Raw genomic sequence first — 21,232 nt, forward strand, 5'->3', positions numbered from 1 at the left:
CTACTCGGTCACACATCCTAAATTGCTCCAAACCAAGCACGTTTAACTTAGAGGTTCTTTCGAGATATGCTTCCAAAAAAGAAGATGCACCTTATTGAAATGAGTACTCAATTAATTCTATTAAGCCTTGGGCTAGGATATCACCATCCCAGGGGCTAGAATATAATAATCCACCCCCTTAGAAGACCGACGTCCTCGTCGGTCAACTCCAATCTAGGAACCTCCCCTCTTGGCCACATCTCTGTGTCTAATGTCATCATATGCCATGCCATGTGACCACTCTAGGCCCATATGCGCCATGCGTCATATACCCGAACTCCCTAACCCACACACGCCCGTGAAACCGCGAGGGTCGGCTCTGATACCATTTGTAACACCCTATCCAATCCCTGGATCGGCGGTACTTACTCCTGGCAGCTCTCTAGGATCATATATTGTCCCCACATACCAATACGAGGCTTTTGTGCACACTTTGTCCTCACTCATGCGCACTCGAGAAAACTTCCCGGTCGGTCACCCATCCCAAATTGCTCCAAGCCAAGCACACTTAACTTGTAGGTTATTTCGAGATATGCTTCCGAAAAAGAAGATGTATCTTATTGATATAAGTACTCTATTAATTCTATTAAGCTTTGAGCCAGAATATCACCATTCCAGGGACCAGGATATCACAGGTTTGAGTTGTCTTGGGTTTCTGAATTCCTTTGAAGTGCAGAGGGGGGTGAATAGGCAAAACCTGAAATTCTTACTCAAATAACACAATATGATCTGGATATTCTCACTTGAGTGGTTAGAACAAGAATAACAAATCCAAGGTAAATACTTGTTATGTTGCTAGTAAAACATAAGTGTGGAACAAACACTAACAGCATTAAGGTGTGAGATAAAACTCAGTTGATGAGAAAAGCAAGTATTAGCTAGAGGAGGAAAGGAAAATGCAAATGGGAAGGAGAATGCACAAGAGACTCGGGATTTGTTTACCGAAGTTCGGTTCCACAAAAAAACTACATCTCCATTGATGGGTTCACAAAGAACTGGGTCTTTTCAACCCTTTCCTCACTCAAGCGATCATCAAGATAGAAGTTGAGTCCTTTCTTTCTCAAGTGGTGAGAGCAAACTCTCACAAGGCTCTCTACATAAAGTTCGAGGCTCTTGATCACTTTACAATCTTTGGAGTAGCAACTTCACAACACTCCTATATATCTTTTCTCTGAATCTCAACTCAACTCAAGTGCTGTAGCAACTCTATTGCTATTTCGGCGCTCACAAGATGTCACATTCTAGAGTGGTTTGCGGTCCTTGATGATTTAGCTTGTGAACTTTCTCCCCATTTGGAATCAAACACCAAAAAGGAAGATATTATGTGCTCTTAGAAATTTTCCCTTAGGCGAGATTTCTCCCTCTTAGGAAAGATATTTCATTGAATATAAATTGGAGAATAAGTTTGATACCAATCAGCTTGTAGTGGAAGTGCTTATTCTTTTATTTGAGGATCCTCAATTGTGGCCTCATCTAAAGTAATCAACCAGAACAATGTCCTAATGCAATATACTCGACCTCGATGGTGAAAAGAGAAACATAGTTTTGTTTCTTGGATGACCATGATACTCGGGACCTACCCATGAATTGGCAACTCCTGGACGTGCTCTTCCTATCAACCTTACATCATGCACAATCCACATTGAAATATCTAATGGGGTTTAACTTTGAGCCCTTTGGATACCATCACCCTAGGTCTGATATATGAACTAAATATCGTATGATTCTCTTAATGGCCCTAAGATGACATTCTTTAGGATCGGCTTGAAATCTTGCACACATGCATACACTAAGTATAATATCCGGTCTAGATACACAAAGATAAAGTAATGGACCTATCATAAACCAATACCTTTTGAACTACAGACTTACCTCCCATATCGAGGTCAAGATGTACATTAATCCCTATTGGTGTCTTGATGGGTTTTGCATCTTCCATGTCAAACTTCTTGAGGATGTCATGTGTATACTTGGTCTGGCATAGAAATGTTCCTTTTTTTAAGTTGCTTGATTTGAAATCATAGGAAAAACTTCAACTCTCCCAATAATTGACATCTCAAATTTCTAGACCATTATTTTGCTGAATTCTTCACAAGAGAAGTGGTTAGTTGAGCCAAAAATAATATCATCAACATATCTTTGGCCTATAAATAAATCATTGTCCACTCTCTTAGTGAAGAGTGTCAGATCGACTTTTCCAACTTTACATTGATTATTCAATAAGGAAATCTCTAGGGCATTCATACTATATTCTAGGTGCTTGCTTAATCCCATTGAGCATCTTATTGAGTTTATACACATGGTTACAATAAGCTTTGTCTTCAAATCTGGGAGTTTGTTCCACATAGACCTCTTCTTTGATTGGATCATTAAGGAATACACATTTGACATCCATTTGATGAAGCTTAAAAACATAGTAAGTAGCTCAAGAAAGTAATATACAAATTGATCCAAGCTTAGCAATGGGTGTAAAGGTTTCGTCATAATCTAAACCTTTGACTTAGTAATAACCTTTGGCCACAAGTTTTGCCTTGTTCTTTGTCACCACACCATGTTCATATTGTTTGTTGTGAAACACATATTTGGTGCATACAACATTTTTGCTTTAAACGTTTATGTAAATTCCATACCTCATTACTCTTTAAGTTATTCAATTCATCTTGCATGGCTATCACCCAATCCAAATCTCTCAAAGCATCTTATATCCTGAAAGTCCCAACAGAAGACACAAAAGATTATTTTTTATAAAAAATAGCAATACAAGATTGAGTGGTTACCCCCTTTTGATATCTCCAAGTATCATGTCGATGGGGTGATTTTGTTTATATGATTTGGTGGACTCTTGGGTGTGACACTTCAGTTCTTGAGATGTCTTATTCTTTGTTATTTGCTTCATCATCCTTCTTTTCTTGATTATCTTCATATTCCTTTTGATCGTTTTTACCATCTTGATTGTGAGGATCTAAGGTAGGGATGTGTGCTCGATCTCGGGGAGTGGGAGAACAGTGTCCTGGGGCGTCGAAACTAGTCATTTGGTATTAGGCTATTCCCATTGTAGAGTTTCATTACACAATTTTCAAGAAGGTCACCTGGATCTGGGAAGGGGAGGATGAGGACGAAACCCTAGGTGTTGAGACTAGTCTTTTTAATATTAGACTATTCCCAGTGAGTTTCCATGGCCACATTTGTTTTTATCTATGAAAATGTTTATCCTCTCTCACCTTCCATGTAACTCTCTTTATTTCTCTCCTTATTAAATCCTTATGATGTCATCGTACTCGCTGATGTGACCTAATATTTAATTAGGATGAAACATAAATAAAATATCCACTGTGAATGGCCTTATATCAATGCAATAATCTCATATTGGTGTGTATATTTTAACGAGCTATGGGGTTCGATGGGTATTTAAGCAAAGCAATATGTGTGGCGCATGTGTTTTCCAAATATCCCACCACTACGCCTAATAGAACAACGCAACACTCATCATCGAGACATCTTCATCGCACAATAGGTGTGGCGTGATGCGGATCTGGGGCGAGGATGGTTGAATCCGAATCTAGGAGCTCCGGATAAGGATGGTAACGGGAAATTTCCTATCGGAGAATGGCTCTCCATCCCGTTCTTGCGGGGTGAAAAATCTCCTGTTCCCATTACCGCGAATACTCATGGGGAGACTTTTCTCCTATCCCCATCTCTGTCGAATAATTTATCCCCGTTAGAAAAATACAATATTTAGAGGCCAACTAAAATTGTTTATATTAAATCAATAATAATCGAACAAATAAGATTTAAAATTAGACATCTACTTTAAAGTTTAGCTTGTTATTTATAATCGGTTATATATTAGATTTTTAGTATAATTTTAACATATAAATAAATGGATTAATTTAGATAAAGTTGAGTTCGTGGGAATGGTATGGGAAGAACCGGATAAGGGATGGTTCATCATTCCCGCGAACCTAATGGGACAAGTTTTTATGTTTCAATCCCCGCTTATTTAGTTCGTAGCTAACTGTGTCACACTTTATTTAAGTTTAGTCGATCGAATTGAACAATTAGCTTTAAAAAAAATTAGACAAAATATGACAAGTTAGTCACAAACAATAACCTATATTACTATATTCCCGTCTCCTATCAGATAAATTCCTTGCGGGAAATTGGAGACCGAGTACTCGTTGATATCTCTAGCCCCGAATCTGCCGATGCTGCGGCCACAGCCCCGATGCCAGCCGCAAGAAGATCTCGGGTTAAAGAGAGGGTAGAAGACGAGAGAGGAGGGAGGGAGAGGGTGCGGTGCCCTGAACAAAAGACTACAGGTCCAAGCGTCATGAATGAACCATCAAAACGTGGTTAGACAGCAGCTGGTACCTGTTTGTTGCTTATAAATACAGTACGTCAGTTTTACTCGACAATGACAGTGCAACGAGACTCGTACGAACTGGTGAAATAAAAGAGACCAAAGAGAGAAGAAGAAAAAAAGAAGAGAAAAGGATCACCCAACGAAAAACATCAGTTACTACAAGCACCACCTTGAACAGGTCACGAATCCACGGCACACGGGGATCAGATTACAGAGGGCGAGCGTGCAAGCTCTGGATGGATGAGTGGATGGAGAGGTGGGTGAGCAGAGCACGGAGCACCGACTGGCGTCTAGTAGAGCGAGTCGACCGTCTTGTTGAGCTCCTCGAGCTTCTTCATCCGCATCCTCTCGCTTTCGCTCACAAGCTGCAATGCAACAGTCAGTCCCAGGCGACGCAGAGCAAGGGCGAATGTTCAGTGTCAAGAGCTGATTACAGTGAGCTACGAGGTTAGGTTACTTTTCCTTTCATGGCCAGAGAGATTTTACCTCGATTAGCCTGTTCACTAGCAGAGCCTTCTCTTTGCTCTTCTCGTTGTACGCCTCCAGGACCTCCTTGTACTCCTTCTCCTTTGGAGTTTTTTTTTTCATTTGGCCAAAATAAAAAAAATCCAGACGTCAACTCATGAATGAACTACTTGAAACAAAGGAAACAGCAGGTAGGGATTTGTACAAGCTTGTGTCAGCTCCCCTCTCACCTTCTTGACGCAGCTCTTGCTGAGAGGCTTGAGCTGACGGTTCACCGTGTCGATCCGCTTCCTTATCGACTCCACCTCCTTCCTTGTAGGGTCGGCCATCCCTTCAAGCTCCTGACAAAGGGAAACAGCAGGCAGGGATTTGTACAAGCTTGTGTTCGTTCGCACAAATTATTAAGAGTCCCACGAGATCCCTAAATTCATACAGTGCTAAGTAGATCAATTTCCTGACAGAAATACAGAATCGAAGTGCTGTGATGGGTGCCATTCTGGCAACCTATCTCAAAATTCAGAGACCAATATGGTTGGCAGCAACAGCAAGACTAGCGCCGCACATCATGTAGACTAGTCGTATGATTTTGTGCCGTACAGAGCGAAGGTAACTGACGGACGGACGGACGTACACGTACCTGCCTGATGAAGGCGAGTCGCTTGGACTCCTCCTCGACGCGTCCGAGGTGGGCGAACACCTTCTCCCGGACCTCCATCTTGCGCCGCTCGATCTGCTCCTCCTTGGCCTTGAACACCGAGAGCGCCGACCTAGAGGACCCCTCGCCGTCGTCCTCGTCCGCCCCGCTGCCGCCCAGCGACGACGGGTGCCTCACCCGCAGCACCATCTGCATCGGCGGCTGGTCCACGCCGCCGCCGCCCTGCATGTTCTCCTCCTCCTCTACCTCAGGCAGCTTCGCTCCCTCGTACGCTGTCCGCGCGCGTGTCTGCTGCGGTTCGGCGTCGGCGCGGCCTAGCTATTCTCTCTTCCTTCTCTTCCTCGCCTCACGCCATTTATAGCACGCACAAGCTGCCTGGCTGATGCAGGTCGCCGTGGCCTCCGTTGCTTTCCCGGCAATGCTGGCTGTCTAAGCAACCGAGCACAGTGGCAAGCAAGTGGAACTGAGAAGAAAAAAAAGGGGGGCAAAACAGTCGCTAGATTGATTAGCTAGCAGGACGACGGCTGCTGTGTCGGCCTCGGACAAGGAAGAAGAAACGGAGAGGAAGCCAAGAAGTCGCGCGGCACGGCATGCATCATTGCTCAGTAGAATCTGATTGGACTGCTGTACATGCATGCATGTGACCGGAGCGGCGGAGCGTGTGCGTGCGGGAGCGGCGTACGCGCGCGCGCGCGGTAGCTTCTGCCAGAGACCACCACCAATCTAGATGGCGATGGCGATGGCGATGGCGATCGGCCGATCACTGCACCGTGTATAGTATTGTATGGTTGCTGTTAGGTGCAGTGGTGATGGCGTGCCCTGGCCTGCCTGCCGCCAGAGGTCGAGTACAAGTAACTCTTCCCCGGCCTGCATGCTCTGCTCGCCCGAGAACTGTGCCGGGGAAGCGACTCCGGTGAGGTGAGGTGATCCTTTCCTCGGGTTGGTGCGCCCGCGCGCGTCTCGTCGCGCTTGGACGTCGCTGAGCCCTCCCTCGGTCGGGCTACGCAGCGTCGTCTTGCGAACGACTTGGTGCCTGCAAGTTTGAAAGGCCGACACGCCGTTGCCGTTAGACCAACTCCAGCAAGACTCCGTATCCCACTCCGTATCCGCATTTTGCACGGTCTGAGGCACTATTGCGCGCTCCAGCAGGCTCCGCATCCCTCTCCGCAAAATGGACGCCGTGTCCCTGCGCTCCCCATTTCCACACTTTCTCTCTCCTCTCCGTAGCTCTCTGCGTGCGCGCGCGCCTGCTGGCGGGCCCCAGGTGTCATAGACTACATGCGGAGTGGGATGGGGAGTGTTGCTGGAAACGGAGACGGATACGGAGAGGAGAGAGAATGTGTTGGCCGCGCGTTTTAGGGATACGGAGAGGCACACTGCTGGAGTTGGTCTTAGTCAGTCGCCACTGGAATGGATTGACAACTGAGACGGGGCATCGGTCCTAGAGAGGGAGATACCAGAGGTCCAGCCGGCAGAGAGTAGCAGCAGCCAACACACGGCACAGCAGAAAAGGCAGCTGCAGGACGTGTGGGTGTGGCTCGACCTCAGTGGAATAACAAAGTTTTCCTCTGCTTACCTAAGCTAAGACCTAATCTTTTGCTGACGCAAAAAAAAAAAACCAACCGCAGAAGAGTAGGCGGGAGCTGGGACTCGCCAATTTTACTCAGGTTCACCATCACCAGCGTCATTTGAAGTACTTGTAGTTTACAGGAACAAAAGAGTAACTCGGTTTAGGCTAAAGATTCATCAGTTGCTGAAACAAGGTGTCCAATACAAATGCACTACCATCGAAGACAACAAAAAGCATCTACAGAACAAAATTACTACGAACACCGCGGCTCCAGCAGGTGTATCTTTTTTCTTCGACAATCATGTAAATAGGGGGCGGGCTCAGGACGGGCCGATCGGCGGCATCCCTGTCTGTTCACTCCCCTGGCGCGGAGACACCCTGCTTCAGCTTTTCCCTCTTCAGCTTCTTCTTGGAGACCGGCTTCTTCTTCTTCGGCGGGAGCGTCTTCTGCGCGTACACATACAGCGCGTAGTTCCCGGCAAAGAAGAGCAGCAGGAAGCTGGCAACCACGAGCAGAACCACCATTCCTGGGTTCAGTCCCTTGTTCACCTCCTCGATGATCACGTTGTTCTGAAACATAAGCGGGTGTATGTCACGAGAAAATTAAACAGGATACTGAAGGCGAGAACAGTAGACTAGGTGCACGGGCCTTGCAATGCAAGATGATGCGTTGAAGGTTAGGATGATCGAACAACAGATGAACACGTATATATCCTGTACAAATTGGCAGACCAAATGCTAACTGGACAGCGCCATAAAGATACAAGCCATATCTCTATTATAGAGCGCTTGTGCTAACTGTTGTCCACAATTGCAGAGACTAGTCACAACAAACAGATGAAGCCTAATTTGAATCTATCAGTAAGGCAATTGGCAGTCTTACAGAATCTTCACAAATAGGTCCATAGGGGAGGTGTAGTGAAGTGATACGCATACAGACTACAGTCACCGTTTAGAATCAAATATGCAGATTAGTTAGCACTTAGCACGGAGAACAACTAATAGCAGTAGCAGCTCGAAAATAATCAAACTGCAGCCACTCAGCATCATCTAGAAGGTATCGGATTACACATATGAACACCAGTTAGCCCGGTAAGTGTGCATCAAAGAGTGTGTTTGTGGTGGTGGGGGTGGGGTGGGACATAGTCTGCTGGTAACCCTGTAATAAATTTATAAAATGCACAAGATTTAAAGACATCAAACTAATCAGGTTATTATAACAGATAACTTCTGGTATCTAGAGAATTGGGCATAAGCATAACCGAAACACTGAACACCATATTGGCCAAACATGAAACACATACTCCCTCCGTTTCGTTTTAGTTGTCGCTGGATAGTGCAAAATTGAACTATCCAGCGACAACTAAAAAGAAACGGAGGGAGTATATGATAGCCAGAAAGCTCCAGACCTGTAAGGTTGTACTAACAGTTATCAAGCTTATGCAAATTACTAGTGTATGATATCAAAGCTCACGTACAAGATAAAAGCAGTCTGCAATCTCTTTTCTAGGACACAATTGAAACATGCCTTTTTCAAACAAACACAATTATCAGTTTATCGCATGACCTAATGATCACGTAGAAGTCTTGCCCAAATTCTACAGATCCAGTCCTCCACACATCAAATTCAAATCAGATGCACCAAAATCAACTACAGCTCCGGCCATGGAGCGCTTACTTCTACAAGCCAAAACATCGGAACAAACAGCTGCCGCCGCCTCACGAGTAAACCCGTCCACACAGACTGCTTAGCCCAAGGTGTCTCGCGCGAGAATAAGTGGAACCTGCCCGTGCACGACACCAGAGAGCCGGGCAGAGCATCGGAGCACACCCGGGCGACAGGACACCAGATCCGGGGAAGGTACGAGCGGATCCACACCTGGGGGCCCCGGATCCACACAGCCGCCGACCGGACGGCGCCGACGCTGCCAGAGGTTCAATCGCAAGATGGAGAAAAAGAGTGATAGAGGAGGGAGAAAAGGTGGTGCCGACAGGCGACGGCCGGGAGAGGGGGCAATTGGTGGTTTTCGGCGGCGGCGGCGGCGGAGTCGCCCAGAGAGACGATGCGGCTGTGCCGCTTCTGACCCTGTACATTCAAACTCGAACTTGCTTTGGTCTCCCACGCCACATGATTAAGGAAGGAAGAATTCGAGGCTTACCGCCGAATCCGCGAACTGATCCGCCATGGCGGCCGCCTGATCTGTGCCAACACCCGGCTCTGGATCAGAAGATTAGTATGAATTTGCCGAAGGAAGGGAAGGATGAGCTGAGCACGAGTTGACGAGGACGAATGATTCTGAAGAAAAGCTCACCTTTGCGCTGCTGGTACGGTGGTACCTTGCGTTTTTTTCCCCGATATCCCCCCTTCCCTCTTCGCTTTGCGCGTTTCCGGGTTGTGGCTTTATGGGCCGTTCGATCTGGAAGTATCTAGTCCACCATTTTTCTTTGATTTTGGTTGTTTATGTATATACGTGTACGTGCATCATTTTTGTTTCCAGCGAGATCAGTTCGCAAGAGTGTTTATCATGAGGTATATCTTTTAGATTTTGTGTTATTTTAAGAAATATGTCTACGCGTTGTAGCATGAAAGTGTAATCTATCGCATAGTGTTTATATAAATAACAATTATTTACTTGAATTTAGTTGGTTTGGCTCTATTTCAAAGGTTAAATTGTTGTGCAATTAAATATTCTTGCAATCACCGTATAATCAAACTACCGAAAAAGTTTAGATATACTTTACCGATGATTATAGTTTAAGTTCTATTCAATACGAAGAATTAAAAATTGATAAATGTTTATCTTTTACATATCTCTTAACATATATTTTAGAACATGAATTCTAATATTGTTAGAGCGTCTCCAAGTGATCCTAAAAACAAATCTTTTAATATATGGAAATTAAGATCTTCTTAAGGGCTCGTTTGGTAGCCCATTTCCTGGCGGCAGGGAACCTCGTCATTTCCTTGTGCCGGCAGCCCACTGTGAAATTTCCACGGGGACAGAGATTCAGTCTGTTTGGAAGACAGCTTCGTGCGGATATCTGCCCATCCTAAGGCAAATTTCCGCGTGGAAACGCGTCCGGCCTTCGGACGTCGGGCGACTTTCCACTTCTCGAGCACGCCACGTCTCCTCTCGCCTCTCGCTCGGAGTCGCTCGAGCACGCCGACGCCCCGCTTCCGCTCGCCTGAGCACGCTGCCACCTTCGCTCACCTAGAGTCGCTTGACGTTGTCGCCTCCGCTCGCCTGCCGCCGCTCCTCTCGCCTAGAGGCTGGAGTCGCCTGAGCACGTCGCCTTCTCTGGCCTAGAGTCTCCGAGCATGTCGTCGCCTCGGTCACTCCGCCTCCTCAGGTGAGGGGTTAGCCAGCGCTGCTCGCATCTTCATGCCATTTCTACTTTCTGCATGTCCTTGCTCAGTTTCTCATAGATCTAGGGAAGAAAAGGCGCAGACAGAAGTAGTTTCTTGTAGATCGAAATTGGTGGTAGCTAACCTGTCGTTCTGGATCTTGGGAAGAAAGGGTGGTGCCTGCTATTATTGTTTGATATTACTATCGAGCGACGCATATTCTTAGTTCTGGTTTTAGCACTCCGTCTGTCCCGTGAATATTTTGTTTTATTTCCTTCCTCTCTTGTTCCTGTTCCAAATTTCCTAGCTTTTCTCTCTGCGTGTGGTATTAAAAAGATGCCTAAGTGACGCATTCTTGGCGTGGAGCTTGTTCTGTGATGTTTGGACATGGTTCCTCATCTTTTATATATATATATATATATATATATATATATATATATATATATATATATATATATATATATATATATATATATATATATATATATATATATATATATATATATGTCGGCGTTTCGAGACCCGGGGGTCCCTGGGCCGACGAGTGAGTGTCGCCGCGTGCCCCAGCCCAGATGGGTCGAGCGCGAGGGCGAGCGCAAAGGGGGGAGAGCGAGGCGGCCGGAGACCGGCGTGAGAGAGGTGGGAATCATGCGGCCTTCGTGTTCGTCCCGCGTCCAGGTCGGGTGCGCTTGAAGTAGGGGGTTACAAGCGTCCACGCGGGAGAGGGAGCGAGCGGCTCCAAGCGAGCGCCTGTCTCGTCCTCGTCCCCGCGCGGCCAACCTTCTCTAAGAGGGCTCTGGTCCTTCCTTTTATAGGCGTAAGGAGAGGATCCAGGTGTACAATGGGGGTGTAGCAGAGTGCTACGTGTCTAGCGGAGGAGAGCTAGCGCCCTAAGTACATGCCGCCGTGGCAGCCGGAGAGATTTTGGCACCCAGCTGGTGTGATGTCGTGGCCGTCGGAGGAGCGATGGAGCCTGGCGGAGGGACAGCTGTCGGAGCGGTTGGGTCCTTGCTGACGTCCTCTTGCTTCCGTAAGAGGGCTGAGAGCCGCCGTCGTCACAGAGTACGCGGGGCGCCATTATTGCCTATCTAGCGGAGCTAGCCAGATGGGACGCCGGTCTTGTTTCCTGCGACCCGAGTCAGCTCGGGGTAGGGTGATGATGGCGCCTCCTGTTGACGTGGCTGGCTCGCGCCCTAGGTTGGGCGATGTGGAGGCTCCTCTGAAGCCGAGGTCGAGTCTGTCTTCCGTGGCCGAGGCCGAGTCCGAGCCCCTGGGTCGGGCGAGGCGGAGGTCGTCGGCTGAGGCCAGGGCGGAGTCCGAGCCCTGGGGTCGGGCGAAGTGAAGTTCGTCGTCTTCCGGGACTTAGCCCGAGTCCGAGCCCTAGGTCGGGCGGAGCGGAGTTCGCCGTCTTCCGGGACTTAGCCCGAGTCCGAGCCCTGGGTCGGGCGAAGCGGAGTTCGCCGTCTTCTGGGACTTAGCCCGAGTCCGAGCCCTGGGTCGGGCGGAGCGGAGTTCGCCGTCTTCCGGGACTTAGCCCGAGTCCGAGCCCTGGGTCGGGCGGAGTGGAGTTCGCCGTCTTACGGGGCTTAGCCCGAGTCCGAGCCCTGGGTCGGGCGAAGCGGAGCTTCCTATGGTGCCTTCGGCAGGGCCTGACTGCCTGTCAGCCTCACTCTGTCAAGTGGCACCGCAGTCGGAGTGGCGCAGGCGGCGCTGTCTTTTTGTCAGGCCGGTCAGTGGAGCGGCGAAGTGACGGCGGTCACTTCGGCTCTGCCGGGGGGCACGCGTCAGGATAAAGGTGTCAGGCCACCTTTGCATTAAATGCTCCTGCGATTTGGTCGGTCGGTGCGGCGATTTAGTCAGGGTTGCTTCTTAGCGAAGGCAGGGCCTCGGGCGAGCCAGAAATATGTTCGCCGTCGGAGGGGGCCTCGGGCGAGACGGAAATCCTCCGGGGTCGGCTGCCCTTGTCCGAGGCTAGGCTCGGGCGAGGCGTGATCGAGTCGCTCGAATGGACTGATCCCTGACTTAATCGCACCCATCAGGCCTTTGCAGCTTTATGCTGATGGGGGTTACCAGCTGAGAATTAGGAGTCTTGAGGGTACCCCTAATTATGGTCCCCGACAATATATATATATATATATATATATATATATATATATATATATATATATATATATATATATATATATATATATATATATATATATATATATATATATATATATATATATATATATATATATATATATATATATATATATATATATATATATATATATATATATATATATATATATACGGCGGCACTAAAATGCACCTGGGTGCATTCTCTATATTGAATGCACCCACCTGCAATAACACCCCGAGCACGCCTCGGCCTCCTGTATGCGCGCCTCCCTGCCCCCCGCCGCCGCGCGCCTCCCTGTCCCCGCGCCACCCTCTCCCCCACCGCCGCTGAGTGCCACCCTCTCCCCCACCGCCGCCGAGCGCCACCCTCTTCCCCACCGCCGCCGAGCGCCTCCCTGTCCCCGCGCCGCCGCGCGCCTCTCTGTCAGCGCGCCTTCATGTCCCCCGCATTAGGTGTGATTGCAACTGCTGTATAATTCTACCCAAATATCTGTTAAAAATGTAAACAAAATGATTGCAACTGCTGGTGTGTTGTAATTGCAATTGTTGGTGTGGTGTGGATGCAACTGGTGAGTTGTTCTGATGTGATTGCAAGTACTGAATAACTCTGGAAATTTTGTTAAAAATATGATTGCAACTGCTGGTCTGGTGTAATTGCAACTGTTGGTCTGGTGTGATTGCAACTTCTATATAACTATGTCCAAAAATCTGTTAAACAAACAATGATTGCAACTGCTGTCTGGTGTAATTGCAACTGCTGGTCTGGTGTGATTGCAACTTCTTTATAACTATGTTCAAAAATTTGTTAAACAAACAATGATTGCAACTGCTGTCTGGTGTAATTGCAACTGCTGGTCTGGTGTGATTGCAACTTCTATATAACTATGTCCAAAAATCTGTTAAACAAACAATGATTGCAACTGTTGTCTGGTGTGATTGCAACTGCTTTCTGGTGTAATTGCAACTGCTGGTCTGGTGTGATTCCAACTTCTATATAACTATGTCCAAAAATCTGTTAAACAAAACAATGATTGCAACTACTGTCTGGTGTAATTGCAACTGCTGGTCTGATGTGATTGCAATTTATGTGAAGAGGTTGAGTCGTTCGTGGAGAAAGAGGGGCGTGGGCGGGAAAATGAAAAGGTTCTGTCGGGAGCGTGCGGGAGCGACGAAGACGTGCGGGAGAGACGAAGACGGCCTATGTGGGACGGTTGGCTCGGACATGGCGCGTAGGTTCGGCCTGGGTGCATTCTCTACATTGAATGCACTCAGGTGTAATATATAAAAACAGTATATATATATATATATATATATATATATATATATATATATATATATATATATATATTAATCGTCAGGATGTACTGAATCGAGGCCTGCAGTTGCCAACAAATAATAATGTGTTTCCTATTTTTTGTCTAGGATCTTAAGATGATTGTATATTTGTATGGATCTTGTAAACAAGATTAGGGAATGGCTTGTTAACCACAGAGGACTCAGTGTATGGCTGTAACCCACTCGGAGCTTTAAGTCAGAGCAAGCTTCATTCTGATTTTGTGCAGTAGCTAGGTGTTGTTTTAGTGATTGTATATGTCTCAGTGTAATGTTTTTTAATTCATCAATTATAACTGTTTTATGAAGAGAGGTCTAACAAAGGTGTTTATTGGCAGGCGTTACTAGTCTGTGGTTGGGGACTTGAGGCAACAGATAGCAGCAGGCAGTGACCAGTGTCAGGATTAGAGGTGAGGAGGCCATCTGAGATTTACGTGTACGTTCTGCTTTGTGGTTTGCTGGAGCTTTGTGTAATGATACTTCCTCCTTTTGTTGTTGCCATTACTAAACTGAGGTTCCAGCTATGCTACTAAACCATGTGTCAATTGATGTTACTTGTAGAATGTTAAGTGGAAACAACACATGAAGCTAACATGGAGAAGGATGACAGTCGATATAAGGTTTGTGAAAAGGAGTTCAACTCATAATTTCTTCTACTGCCAAAGTTTCTAATGAAGAGACTTGTACTTTGTTTTTATGTTATATTGTCTATTTGCACGTGTGGATGGAGATGATATTATGTGATGTGATGATGGATAGATTAACTTTGTTGGTATTAGATGTTATTTAAGTTAAACTTTGTTTTATATTAGATGATCATGTCTGGTGTATTTTTTAGATTTTAGGGATGTTTCATTGTGTTTTTGTTTTTTCTAAATATTTTCTATTTTTCTTTTATTTTTCTGATTTTTGAAGTATTTTGTCTCAGTAGAGGTTTTTAGTCCCTTTGTTACCAAACAGTAGCATGCAAATACACTCGAGTGGGAAAATCCTTCCAGAGAATTGAAGTGTCATTTAACAACCCCTTAGTGTATTATTTCTCTGAGTTTTTATTTATATGTTGTCAAACTAGCCCTAAAAATATTAAATCCCGAAAAGGGTAATACTTCAATAGCTCCTAATATTTTCCTAATATAGTTTAGCACCATACGCTGCTGGCGGAGGTGTTACCGAAGAGATGAGCCCCTCTAGAGCAGAGGTTGTGCATGAAGGCGGACGCAGCGCGCGGCAGCTCCTTGCCCAGGTGGAACCCCAGGCGACCGGCGTCGTCCTCCATTTTCTGTGCAAGCACCACGGCTGCAGCAGCACGTTGGAGCAGTGCCCACACAAGAAGCAGCACATATGAACCAAGCGCAAGGTCCATTCGCACCACCGTTGCCACCTCTTCTGCCACCGCTTCTGCAACAGTTTGGTACTTTCGGTCACGACGCTGGAGGATTGATATGGAAGTAGGACCTTTCGGGATGATGCCTAGCTCCATGCCTCCGCCTCCGATAAGCACGAGGACGGGGCCGCGTCCTTCGGAGGGGGATTGGGAGCTTCAGAAGCTGCGAACTTTGTGCAGCGGGTGGGGCTTTTTCGCCCGCGAGAAGATGGATACAGTACAGTTTGGGTTGTTTTTATATTTGTCACTAAAATCTAAATTCGGATGAGAATATTAAGATATATTGTGTCAGAGAAAATACATACTCCTAACTAGCATTAAGACCCTCTCAAGAATCCTTGACGAGGTATAGAGATGGCAATGGAGATCCGATTCTCGATTCTCTGCGGGTAATTTTTCGATTAGGGGATGGGGAGAGCGAAAGAGAAGTAAATATGTTTCAAAAAATGGTGAAAATGATAGGGCGATGCGTAGAACACAATAGTGTAGTGTTGGTGGAGGAGTTGTTTACATAATTTTAAAAATTGTTTTGTTGTTTTTATGTTTTTTGTGATTGTTAATTTGTCGAGTGTCCGAAAAAAGTACTCGGCAAAAAATCATGTTGGGAACTTGTTCTCAAATGCTATGAATTAAGAACAAGGCAACATAAAATGTTAAATGTTAATGTCCTTCGTCCAACGAAGCATTATTCCCTTGGGGATTAATGGACCTTGGACGAAGGTTGATGACAATACGATTACGAAGGTTAAATCTTCGTAATTGAATTTTAATAGATTGTATAAGATAACATAAAATATAGAGTATCAAAGGTAAATGAATCATAAACGAACCATATTATATCTACTCAGTATATTTAATCATTGAATACAATTATACCTCTGCCTTGGCAAAGATTGGTTCCCGAATGATGCGATTGCAAATACAGGACTGCGTGAACAGAAAAGGAATATTGTTCACTATTTATAGGCACAGGACACAGCCTGTGGGGAATTACAATTATGCCCCTTATAAGGGATTACAACAGCGACCCAAACATTTATGGACTAAAAGGTCATTCTACTTTTAAGTCGGTTTGTAATTCCGAAGCTTCATGAAGAGGATCCTTCGGTCATCTCATGCGGACAGCTTTAGCCGAAGCTGCTTCTTCCTACAAGACCTTCGGCGACGAAGCATAGTCCCAACAGTAGCCCCTTTCGCGGCGCTAGATCGTTTTTCGTAACGAGCTTGATCCGTGAAAAAAGTCTCTTAAGCTTCGGGAAGCCGAAGGTCCAAAAAACACCTTCCCTGAGCTCGTTGTCGAGAAACGATTCAGTTTCCGAGCGCGTAGCGGTCCCACCTTGCAGAGCTACCGTTTGGTCTCTGCGGTCCACCGCGCAGCGAGTGCAAGCGGCTGTCCGCCTGGTGTAAAAATCCTGGCGATTCACCTTCTTACCTGCATCACTATATAAACAGACGAGTATGTGTGAAGTTACCACAACATTCATTGCTATTTGCACTGTTTTGCTGCCGAAATTTTTAACCATAGCCGAAGCTTGACTCTCAGAATCAGACGAAGCTCCAGTTTGAAGCCTACTTCGTCAGAAGAAAAAGCTTCGGAAGAAAAAGCATTTAGTTCCCAAAAAATTCAGAGTTAAATGGCCAGAGTGCGTTCTACCGCTAGGGTTGAGCGTGAGGGAGGCGAAGCTGAAGGATTGGAGACTATTCCCATCTCCGAAGCGATGCAACGATCCGGACTGGTAACCCCGGAAGAAATCCCCACTGCTGAGACAGAACAGGCGACTGCCGAAGCGGAAGAAGGAAACATTGAGGAAACTGATTCCGAAGATGATTATCGTATTGCCATGCCAAGTAAGCCCAGCCACTTGGACTTCGGAAAGTCGACTGTTTCGAAGGCTGATCTCTCCAAGATGGTGAAGTCGGGTTATTTCAGTGAAAGTCAGAAGAAGCTACTACGCTTCGGGGGGGAAGAAACTACCCCGAAGCCAGAGAAGGATGAAATAGTTATTTTCAAGAGCTTTCTAAAGGCTGGGTTGAGATTCCCCCTGCATGGGATTATTGTAGATGTATTGAAGAGGTTTGGGATCTACTTTCATCAGCTGACTCCTAACGCTATTGTTAGGCTTAGCGTCTATATCTGGGCCCTCCGAAGCCAGGCGGTGGAGCCGTTTGCCGACAGCTTTTGTCGAGTTCATGAGCTGCTTTATCAGACGAAGGCTAGAAAAGATGGATTGCATGATAACTTTGGTTGCTATAATTTTGCCTATCGGAAAACCACAAAGTTTCATGTCATCAGCTATCGAAGCAAGTGGCCGGCAGGCTGGAAATCGGAATGGTTCTACGTCAAGGTTGATGACGACAAGGAGAAGCTTGTGCAGAGTCCGCTTGAACTAATCTTCGGAGAAACCCGACCTCATTGCAACATGACACCAGAAGGTCCAACACAAAAGCGTTGGCTGAGTTTAAAATTATTTCAGAGCATATCAGCACAAGAGACCTGGTTCAAGAGTTTTTGGCTTTAAGGGTTTTTCCTACCTTAAAAGAATGGGAAATGCCGAAGCTAGTGGGGGAGAAGAAAGAAGGGGAACTTGTGCGGTTACCTTACTATTACAAGTTTAAGAAATATTTTAAAACACCTTGCCAAGAGTGGCTGGACACAATTGAAATAATGTGCAATGAAATACTCGGTAATTACTCCAAAAAAGAGGATCAGTTGATGACTGCGGCCTTCGGTACCCGTCCGAAACGAAGACTGAATCGAGTGCTGGACGCCCTGGGTTTTGAATACCCTGACTACGAAAATCTGAATAAAGGTGTCGAAGGCCGGAAAAGGAAAAGGGTAGCCAAAGCTTTAAATGAAGATGAGAAAGAACCACCAAAAAAGAAGAATATTCCGAAGAAGAGGAAAGTATCATCTCGAAGCAAAAAGTATCCGACAAAGAGGAGACTCCCGCATCACGCTCTGCCACTGACGTGGAAGAGATTTTGAAGGTAATGACTGAATCCCTGCCTGCGAAGCTAAGTCCATTGGGGCCTCAACTGACAAAGTTTTTTCAGAAGGAAAAGGAGCCCGAAAAAACGAAGAAAACAACTAAAACAAAGAGACAAAGAATCATCGCAGTGACAGAAGTCATTGACAAGACACCACCGAGAGCTTCAGCTCAGAAGATACCAGCGGCTAAGGAAATAACAAATATTGAAGTCACACCTTCGGAGGTCGCGGCTACCGAAGCTACCTCAACTGAAGATTTGAATTTGGCAAGCACAATCGAACACATCGACAAAATGCTGCTAAACATGGCCACAGAAGAAGCCACTACTGCCGCCGAAGAGACCATGGCCGCAGTGTCTGAGAAAGAAAAGGAAATTGCTGACGAAGCTTCAGAGGACGAAGCCTTCATGTTTCAAAATTTAGTTGGACAAGAATTGTCAAAAACCGAAATAGAAGAGCTTAAAGAATATGCCAAATCTCGCGGATATAAACCAGGAGCACTCCTCTTCGGGGGTATTGACGATGAAAAATTAGACTGTATCCGGGATCAAACTGGAGCTAAGGTTATCGGTACCCTATCAAAGAGTATCGGTTTTCCGAAGCTGGAAACGGACATTAGCCGCTACCGACGCCAACATATCGTTGGTAGTTTATTTTATTCCAATTTCAAGGTGAACTACTTTTCCCTTGACTTTTATTGTTTTTAATAATGAAGACATGTCTAACGAAGGTTGTTTACGTGCAGAGTATGCTGTTGAGCAAGGCTTTGAAAATGTAGCAAGATCTAGAAGACAAAAAACACGAGGTTATAATTGAAAATTTAGAGAGCAAAATAAAAGAGCAATCAGCTACTATTGAAAAGAAAAACTTCCAGCTTCAGACAACTGAAAGCTTATTGGCAGAAGCCGAAGCTAAAGTAGCAGAATTGAATATAAAGCTTCTCTGCCAATCTGAACAGTTTGAAAAAGAAAAGCAAGAACTTAATACGAAACTTGAAGCCGAAGTCCAACAAAATTCAGATTTGAAAAAATTATTGGCAAGCCTTCAAGACAAATGTTTGGAGTTTAGCAATAAATGTATTCAACGACTGAGAAAAATCTTCCACTCAGTCGGGGCCAGCAGTGGGAAGTTCACCCCGTCAACTGAAGATTTACCAAAGACCTTCGAACATATTGAGGGTGAAATTGATGAGCTTGACGAAGTTATAGCCGGGCACGGTGACTTCTGTGCCTGGGTAGCTTCTCGGGGCACTGCTGCAGCTTTTCTGAAAGCTGGCTGCGACCATGGAAAAATTGTTAATAGGCCCAATTTCACTCTATCACCATCAATTTTAGATGATATTCCTGACCTCGCCTGAAGCATTTCTAATAGATTTGTAAAGATGATATGGACAAAAGGCGGGCGAGAAAAGGCTGGAGACGAAGCTCGGAGTCATCTTGAACCAGTAAGAAATCATACCTTGTGCTTACCTTTTCCTTCAAGCTTGGTTTTGACCCACAACAACTTAATTCATGTAGGATGACGAAGCCGAGACCGATGCTTAAAGAGTATGACGCCGAAGTTGAGGCCTCATGAAGATCAGTAGGAGTAGACTGTAGACAAACTCAAGAAACTTTTGAAATAACTTTTGTAAATATGACTAAACTGTTCTTAATGAATTCTGTTCATACCTTGTAATATGCTCTTACCCTTCCATTAATGTATGAGAGACGCTTTGATGTGGACGAAATTATCTTTTTGAGCCGAAGGCGAAAAAACACCTTCCCTTCTTTTCGTACACAGCGAAGCATAAAAAACAACTTTTCCTTTTTTCCGAAGCTCTTCTTTTCGTACACGACGAAGTACAAAAGACAGTTTTTTCCTTTTTGCCGAAGCAACCACTTATGCTATGATGATGGTTATCCTACATATGCCTGGATGAATGTTTATGAATGCAAATGTTATGATGTAATGTGATGTGCAAATGAATGTCCAAACACATATCCGAAGCCATAATCACAACCGTTATTTCCTTAGAAACAATCACATATCAGCGCTGACTTTTCGCTGTAAGCCTCCCTTAGGAGCTTCTTCGCCTTTTACTTCAGCGGAATCAGCGTTGACTTTTCGCTGTAAGCTCTGCATTCCCTTAGGAACGTCTTTGGAGCTTCTTCGCCTTTTACTTTCGGCGGAATCAGCGTTTATTTTTCGCTGTAAGCTCTGCATTCCCTTAGGAACGACTTTGGAGCTTCTTCCCTGTTTCTTTCCGACACTCGATGGTGCGTTCTCAGCTTTTACATTTACATCTTTGGGGGATTTTGCTCTTATAGAGCTAAAAAAGGAAATTACATGTGATGGCCCCATTAAAAACCTTTCTCCCCCTTCAGAAAGGAAAAGGGTGCCATGAAAGAAAAAATAAAAAATATAAAAAATTACATCAAGTTATACATAATATCGCCGAAGCTCATCCGCATTCCAAGATCTAGGAATGTCGTTGCCGTCCATATCCTTCAATCTGTATGAACCGGGTCTTGACGAAGATACTACCAAAAAAGGTCCCTCCCATTTTAACTGCAACTTGCCCACTGTATCTGGGTTAGCCACTCTCCGAAGCACCAAATGTCCTGGCTCAATATTCTTTAGCTGAACCTTTCTATCACGCCATTTGATTGTTTCGGCTTGATATTTATTGATGTTCTCCACAGCTTGAAGCCTGATCCCTTCTATAGCATCTTTTTCCACAGAATGATCAGCTTCAGGATCTTATTCTGCCGAAGCTACTACTCTTATTGATCCGGTTTTAGCTTCTTTCGGGGTTATTGCTTCGCCACCAAACAATAATTTGAATGGAGTAAAACCTGTTGACCTTGATGTTGTTGTGTTGTGGCTCCATACCACTTTGATTAATTGATCTGGCCACTTTCCCCTGGGTTGATTGAAGATTAACTTCATTATTCCTGTCATTATGATGCCATTGGCTCTTTCA

The 21,232-nt window shown here is 45.4% G+C and overlaps 2 protein-coding genes and 1 long non-coding RNA gene across 3 annotated transcripts in view; 1 reads left to right on the forward strand and 2 right to left on the reverse strand.

Annotated features, from left to right (window-relative positions):
• Positions 1-4,370: 4,370 nt before the first annotated feature.
• Positions 4,371-5,840, reverse strand: LOC100277048 (uncharacterized). The gene is made up of 4 exons (NM_001371584.1): positions 5,505-5,840; positions 5,098-5,208; positions 4,889-4,969; positions 4,371-4,767 (listed from the first exon to the last, which is right to left on the reverse strand). The coding sequence occupies exons 1-4, from the start codon at positions 5,748-5,750 to the stop codon at positions 4,693-4,695; spliced, it is 513 nt and encodes a 170-aa protein (NP_001358513.1). The 5' UTR covers positions 5,751-5,840; the 3' UTR covers positions 4,371-4,692.
• A 1,326-nt stretch (positions 5,841-7,166) lies between these two features.
• LOC100281782 (DNA-binding protein S1FA2) lies at positions 7,167-9,467 on the reverse strand. The gene is made up of 3 exons (NM_001154702.1): positions 9,405-9,467; positions 9,252-9,310; positions 7,167-7,662 (listed from the first exon to the last, which is right to left on the reverse strand). The coding sequence occupies exons 2-3, from the start codon at positions 9,276-9,278 to the stop codon at positions 7,447-7,449; spliced, it is 243 nt and encodes an 80-aa protein (NP_001148174.1). The 5' UTR covers positions 9,279-9,310; positions 9,405-9,467; the 3' UTR covers positions 7,167-7,446.
• A 563-nt stretch (positions 9,468-10,030) lies between these two features.
• LOC103641617 (uncharacterized) overlaps positions 10,031-21,232 on the forward strand; it is a 32,981-nt gene continuing 21,779 nt past the window's right edge. The window contains exons 1-3 of the long non-coding RNA XR_004853265.1: positions 10,031-10,443; positions 14,233-14,304; positions 14,456-14,514. This is a non-coding gene — a long non-coding RNA (uncharacterized lncRNA). The remainder of the gene's footprint in view (positions 10,444-14,232; positions 14,305-14,455; positions 14,515-21,232) is intronic.

Source organism: Zea mays, chromosome 10, assembly GCF_902167145.1.
Source record: "Zea mays cultivar B73 chromosome 10, Zm-B73-REFERENCE-NAM-5.0, whole genome shotgun sequence".
In the NCBI taxonomy this organism is placed as follows: domain Eukaryota; kingdom Viridiplantae; phylum Streptophyta; class Magnoliopsida; order Poales; family Poaceae; genus Zea; species Zea mays.